Source organism: Sinocyclocheilus rhinocerous, unplaced genomic scaffold, assembly GCF_001515625.1.
Source record: "Sinocyclocheilus rhinocerous isolate Xijiao unplaced genomic scaffold, SAMN03320098_v1.1 scaffold3725, whole genome shotgun sequence".
Classification (NCBI taxonomy): Eukaryota; Metazoa; Chordata; class Actinopteri; order Cypriniformes; family Cyprinidae; genus Sinocyclocheilus; species Sinocyclocheilus rhinocerous.
Window position 1 is genome coordinate 2,479 of NW_015632485.1, and position 7,585 is coordinate 10,063.

Below are 7,585 nucleotides of genomic sequence, written 5' to 3' on the forward strand. Positions count from 1 at the left end.
AGGAGCGTCGAGAAAATCTAACTTCTCTCTGTCCCCGACACCCGATAGATTTAGCCACAGCAACCTCTCGCCCGCAACGGCAAAAGCCATGGTACGGCCGCAGCTTTGCACCGCGCCACGTGAGGTGTGTAGATTGAGATCTGTTATGTTGCAGATCTCCTCCCAGACCCCCGGGTTTGGATTGCCGACGTCCAGCTGAGTGCCAAGCTCCTCCAACAACTCGGCTTGATAGGCCGTCAACAACGAAGTGACGTTAAGTGCCCGCACCGCCATTGCTGAGGATTTATACATTTTTTGGTACATGGAAGCGGTGAAGCGTTCCATTTTCCCAGGGAGGGAGGGACTAGCAGATGAGAGAGTGGTTCGCCTGTTTGGATGCAGGTGGTGAGCCACTGACTGCTCGACCGTGGGAGGGTTAGAGAGCCCAAGCCCTTCCATTTCACTCACATCGAGCGACGAGTATCCCTTGACGGGCACACGATGAGAAAAGGGTTTGTCCCACGATCGCTTCATCTCTGCTACACACGCCGGCAAAGCGGGAAGCAGTTGTTTCGCCTGTGGAAGGCGAGAAGGAAGCCTTTTCCCATCATAGATGTCACGTTTAACTCCCGGATCCCCAGGAGTTACGGGCCAAGCGATGCCAAGCTTAGCTGCCACACGCTTACAAACTTCCACTAGGTCACAATCCACCACCGTCTACGCCACGTCGCCACTTTGCGCGCTCACGGGCCTGGACGCTTGTGCTGCAGACAGGATAGCGTCATCCTCCTCATCATCCGGTTCCTCTCGGAGGAGACGAGCTAACATCTCCTCATCATCGCCTTCCGCAAGCAGCTGCTGGTCGAAAAGCGGCGTAAACTCAGGAGACTCTGAATCCATAATATCCCCCCACGAAGAAAGATCCCGTGGGGGAGAGGGTTGGACCCCCTTTGTCGAAGGAGGGACAGAAGATAGAACCGGATCGTCTTTAGAAGATACAGCCACCCGAAGCTTTCTTTCCAAGATCCTGGCCGGCATTACACGACATGCGCGCAACTCTCCGCATCCGCCAGTGCGGCCTGAGTGCTTAACACCCATGCACGCGATACACATCGGATGCGAATCCCTGCCCGAGATCATAAATCCACAAGCTGCCGGACACGAGCGCGAAGGGACATCCTTCCCTTTCTCCGCTGCGACCTTGGACCCCGACATGGTGAGTAGAATAATCTTAGCTCGCCTTAACGCGTTAGCTAGAAGAAAAAAAAACCTGTATATTCATGCAGTGTGCTCATGTCAAAAGATTAAATCGATCAGAAACTTGTGACATATAAACGCGCATATCAACCCGATCACTTTATTTAGCGTTCATGTAAACACTATGTTCGGATTCGTCAATCAGAATGAATTCATTCCGATGGTAGCACATGGATGGTAGTGTCCATGTAAACGTACCTAGTGAGATATCACATTCTGATCAAGAGCCACTCCTGAGATCTGTGTCCACAGGGAGTGTCCCTTTAAATGAGCACTCAGAGTCCTTATATACTCTACTCCCCTAATTATCAATTAAAAAGGGGGAGGGGAAGTGACTCAAAACTCCCACAATCTACCACCAATACATGAGGAGGACATTCAGGGTCGTAACACCTCCCACTCCAAAAAGAGGTTCCCTAAAGAACCGATAAAAGGGAAGAAAAAAATTAAAAGAAACAAACAAAAAAACATAAACATCCCACAAGAAGATACATTAAGGCCGGTGATACTCATCTCTGCAATCCCGCTCTATTTCACCCTCAGATCTCCTGGGCCCTAGGACATCAGAGAGAGGGAAAGACACCGCAGACACTACACATAAACCTTTACACATGTGAAAGAGCACTGGCAATCAGATTATCTTTGCCACGTATATGTTTGATCTGTAGGTGGAAAGATTGTAAAATAAGACTCCATCTCATAATTCTTTGGTTTTTACCACGCATTCGGCCCAAGAAGGTCAAAGAGTTGTGATCAGTGTACACAATAATGGGTCCACAAATTTAGCTCAAATAAACCTCAAAATGTTGAACAGCCAACACTGGAACAGCGCAACCTGTAAAACAACATCCATATCAATGTTAATGTCATGCTCAATGACATGAGTTCGAGTAGGGATATCAGATGATGACAAATGATGAGTAAGATTAGCAAAGATTTCAGAATTGTTAAGTCTTCCTTCCACTACTTCTCGAGAAGATCCCTTAATTTCCCCTGTATCTACTGGACCTAAATTCTCACCGTTTCTTCAGATACTTCTGAAGTGCCCTGACCATCAGATAAAGTAGTTGATACAATATCAACAGACAAAGAGGTTACAGTCACATAAATTTTAATAAATTAATATGACAAACCTGTAATTTCTTCCGGTGATGAGGCGTATTTAGTAAATAGTTGTTATTGGGAAAACATTTTGCAACCCTATAAGGTCCAGTAAATCTAGCCTGGAAAGGACTAGTCAAAATGGGTAATAAAGCCAACACTTTGTCACCTACTTGAAAATCTCTGAATTTAACCTTGCAGTCGAACAATCTCCGCATCTTCTCTTGAGATTTACCTAATTTTCATTGAGTGACACTATAAAGTGGAGACAAAGAACAAACATCATCATGGCCATCACAATGAAATGGATTTTCAGATATGGAACCATACTTTTCCACCTTGTCGTCAACAACAGGCTGTAGATATAGACATAGAAATAGACATAGAACTATTAGCTTCAATATTAGTGACCACAACACTAAATTCTGGCTGGGAGGAATTCACAGAAGAAAAAAAAGTGTCACTAAGAACTTTCCTTTTCATCCAATATCATCATCTTAGCCTTGGTTCGAGTGATCGCACAAGCAGGGAATAAGTTAGGACAGTTAGAGGAGTCATCCATTTTCTTTACAATAGAAACTACTATTGTTTCTACTATCTGGCTTTTCCCACACATTTTCTCCTGCTAAATTGTTGCCAAGTATAAAGGTGACACCAGAAACAGGTAGCACTGCACGAACTCCAACGACAACATTACCTGACACAAGTTTTGAGGTGAGATGTATACGGTGTAAAGGAACTTCTACAAAACCCCATCTCAAACCCTCTCACCAGTATGCGGGTTCCAGTAGCAGTACTATCAGACAAAGGCAGGTGTCCTTCCAGTAAAAAGGACTGCGTGGCCCCAGTATCTCGAAGGATACAAACAGGAACATTCTTCTCGGAGCCAGGCAAAGACACAGTCCCCTCTGTATGAAATGGTGCATAATCACTATGACTCTTCACATTCTCAATCTCCACCTCAGATATATCCCTCTACTTGTTTTGTTTTGTACAACTTGGACAGAACATTCTTCTCGGAGCCAGGCAAAGACACAGTCCCCTCTGTATGAAATGGTGCATAATCACTATGACTCTTCACATTCTCAATCTCCACCTCAGAGATATCCCTCTACTTGTTTTGTTTTTGTACAACTTGGACAGGACTATGGTTCTCACATAATGAAGAGAATAAACCAACAGTTTTAGCAGATTTCTCTTTCTTTTTAAGAACCGTATAATCACAAATTTTATGTCCTGCCCTTTTACAATAGAAGCACACAATCTCTCCTTTCATGCGTGCATTAGCGACAGCATGTTCAGTAGAAGAACTAGAAACAACATTCTGACGTATTACAGTCACTTTGCTCTTATTTAAAACACTCATCTTAGGTCTAACATTATAAGAATAATTTAAATGGCTAGTCGAACCTCGGTGAGTAAGGACGAATTCATCAGCCATGAGAGCAGCATCTGACAATTTACTCACCTTATCTCAACAGCATTCGGTACGCAATGTTTAAACTCTTCCAAAAGAATCAACTCCCTGAGGTGTGCTTTAGTAGTTACTTTCATTGGGTTACACCAACGATCAAACATGTTCTCTCTTTCTCTGGATAATTCAAGATAAGTGCTCTTCTCAGGTTTTAAAAAATTCTACATTTCTGGCAATATGCCTCAGGTGCTAATTCATACGCTTGCAATAATGCAGTTTCAACGGTTTTATAATCACTGCTTTGCTCAACAGTCAGCGCTGAATGCACATCCTGTGCTCTCCCTGTTAACACACATTGAAGCAATAATGTCCAAAACTCTCTGGGCCACTTGTAACTCAGCGACACGTTCTTAATGTCATGTCTTGTTACCACAGTAACCAGAGGGTGTTAGTTTGGGGGTAGTTCACATAACTCTTAACATATAGTTTGCTTGTTGGGTGAGGATAATAATCTTCTAATATTTTATACCAGGGATGTCTAATTCAGTTCCTGGAGGGCCACAACACTGCAGAGTTTAGCTTCAACTCTAATTGAGCACACCTCAGTCAAGGTCTTCATTACTTGAAAACTAAAGGTAGGTTTGCAGCAGGTTGGAGCTGAACTATGCAGGACTGTGACCCTCAAGGAGCTGAGTTTGACACTCCTTTTTTTTTTTTTTGGGAAAAAAATGGCAGATTTGGCCCTTTTAACTTGTATTTATCTCTTTTCACCCAAGATCTGAAAGAAGAGAGTGAAGAACTGAATGAAATACAAGACAAAGATCAGTTTAAGAAACATGATTTCGTAACTGGACAAAAATCATATAGTTGCTCACAGATTGCAAAGACTTTGACACGAAAAAGGGCTCAAAATACTGGAACTAGATGTCATTTCACCTGCCAACAATATGAAAAGAGTTTTGATCAACGTGGAAAACTTCAAGTCCACATGAGAATTCACACCGGAGAGAAGCCTTACTCCTGCAAACCGTATGGAAATAGTTTCCCTAAAAAGGGAAACCTTAAAAGGCACATGATAGTTCACACTGGAGAGAAGCCTTTCACCTGCCCTCAATGTGGAAATAATTTTACACATAAAAACACTCTTAATGACCACATAAGAATTCACACTGGAGAGAAGCCTTTCACCTGCCAACAGTGTGGAAAGAGTTTCATTCAAAAAAGATACCTTAAAAACCACATGACAATTCACACGGGAGAGAAGCCTTTCACATGCCCTCAGTGTGGAAACAGTTTTACTCGACAAGGAAACTTTAAAAGGCACATGAGGATTCACACTGGAGAGAAGCCGTTCACGTGTTTTCAGTGTGGAATCAGTTTCACTCAGCAAAGAAGCTTAAACAAGCACATGAGAATTCACACCAGAGAGAAGCCTTTCACCTGCCAACAGTGTGGAAAGAGTTTCATTCAAAAAAGATACCTTAAAAACCACATGACAATTCACACGGGAGAGAAGCCTTTCACATGCCCTCAGTGTGGAAACAGTTTTACTCAACAAGGAAACTTTAAAAGGCACATGAGGATTCACACTGGAGAGAAGCCGTTCACATGTTTTCAGTGTGGAATCAGTTTCACTCAGCAAAGAAGCTTAAACAAGCACGAGAATTCACACCAGAGAGAAGCCTTTCACCTGCCAACAGTGTGGAAATAGTTTCAATGAAAAAGGAATCCTTAAAACGCACATGAGGATTCACACCGGTGAGAAGCCGTGTACATGCCCTTAGTGTGGAAACTGTTTTACTCAACAAGGAAGCTTTAACAGGCACATGAGGATTCACTCTGGAGAGAAGCATTCAATTCCCACAAAGTGTGTGGAAGAACTTCTCAACAAAACTAAACCTTAGCTATAGCATGAACAGTTACACTAACGAGAAGCTGTTTACATTTGATTAGTGTGGAAAAAAATTCAGAAATAAAGTAACCCTTAATAAGCACGAGGCTTCACGCTGGAGAGAGACCTTTCACGTGTCTGTATGAAATGTGTTTCACAAATCAGAAAGACCTCAAACATCATTTACAAACTCATTCTGGAAAGCCATTGCCATGCTCCTCAGTGTGACAAGAGGTTTACAAAACGGAGCTATTTCAGAAATGACCTGCACATTCACTCTGGAAGAAGGCGATTTAATTATGATCAGTGTAATAAAAGTTTTTTTTGCCATCACACAAATACACCTGAAAAGCATATGTGAGATCCTATTTGTTCTTTGTGTGGAAAGAGTTTTAAATAGATCTGCAATATAAACTGGCACTAGATCAAAGTATTGATACACAGGAGGACTGAAATCATTAACTGAAACAGCAACAATTCATTAGCTATTTGTCACGATTAGTCTTGGTTTTGGTGTCATTTTCATGGGCTTTTAGTTTTGTTGTAAGGCTGGGATGATACGCTTATCTCAGAAAACAGTACTATCACAATACTTGGGTGCTGAATTGATTTGTATTCTATCCTATATATGAATTATACAATTATTGCAATATATTGTGATTTTTGTTTGCTTTTTTTAACACTAGACCATGGGGAAAAGTTGAATCTTACAGACTGTTTGTGATGTAAAAGATACGCTTTAATAGGCACAGTTTCCGTGTTACAATGGGGATTAAATAGTTTCCCTAAACAGGGAAACCTTAAAAGGCACATGGTAGTTCACAGTGGAGAGAAGCCTTACACCTGCCCTCAGTGTGGAAAGAGTTTTACTCAACGAGGAAACTTTAACAGGCACAAGAGAGTTCACACTGGAGAGAAGCCGTTCACATGTGTTCAGTGTGGAAACAGTTTCACACGACAAACAAGCTTTAACAGGCACATGAGAATTCACACCAGAGAGAAGCATTAAACCTGTGAACTGTGTGGAAGAAGTTCACGACAAAACTAAACCTTAGCTATCACATGAACAGTCACGCTAGTGAGAAGCTGTTTACATGTGATCAGTGGAAAGAGCTTCAGACATAAAGCAACCCTTAATAATCACGAGGCTTCGTGCTGGAGAGAGACCTTTCATGTGTCTTCAGTGAGAAATGTGTTTCATATATCAAAAAGACCTCTAACATCATTGTGGCAAACAGTGCAGGGGCCGAGAGCTGTGGGAACGGAGCGAGTTTCATGGAAGGAGATCCGGAAGGATAAAAGGAGGAGTGATGACAGTCCATGAAGAGAGAGGACAGGCCTGGACTTTGTTGTGCTTTATTATGTTTTTATGTGGCGGTCGTCCGTGAGGGGCTGAATCAGACACTGAAGACTTAATCTGAATTGTGTCAAAACAGCGCAAAGAACCAAAACAACCAAAAAGGCCCCGAGTCTCACACTGGACGACCATAAAACTGAGACCTGTCAGTTGGCACCACAAAGCCTGAGCTAACTAGTTACTCCTCTATGGACGACTGAATAAACTAACTCCTAAAAGAACTCCTCCAGCGTTGTCAACTTTAGGCAGTTAACCCAAGATAAATGGGTCTGGAGACACGCCTTCTGAATCAAACAGGGAAAATCATGAGGCAAAAGTGGGATTTCCCTCCCTCAAGATAAAGAGCTAAAGCCAGACTCCCTTTGACCTTTTCCTTCCTTGCATGACTGGAATCCGTGTCTCTTACTTTGTCTTTGCCCGCCTCAAACTTTGACCAGCCTACAGGACTCCACTTCCATCCTTCAGTCAACAACCATAGCCTCATGAAAATTGCATACATCGCTAGAAACTTGGGATTTCTTACTCTTAAAGCTCATTCTTTCCTCACTTTCTTTCTGCAACTTGGGGGAATGTGTGAGTGTGTGTT

The 7,585-nt window shown here is 42.6% G+C and overlaps 1 protein-coding gene across 1 annotated transcript; it reads left to right on the plus strand.

The window, feature by feature from the left end:
• The first annotated feature begins 1,095 nt into the window (after positions 1 to 1,095).
• LOC107742613 (gastrula zinc finger protein XlCGF8.2DB-like) lies at positions 1,096 to 6,073 on the plus strand. Its single transcript, XM_016555657.1, has 2 exons — positions 1,096 to 1,195; positions 4,528 to 6,073. Exons 1-2 carry the CDS (start codon positions 1,096 to 1,098, stop codon positions 5,460 to 5,462), a joined length of 1,035 nt encoding a protein of 344 aa, XP_016411143.1. The 3' UTR covers positions 5,463 to 6,073.
• The last annotated feature ends 1,512 nt before the right edge of the window (positions 6,074 to 7,585 follow it).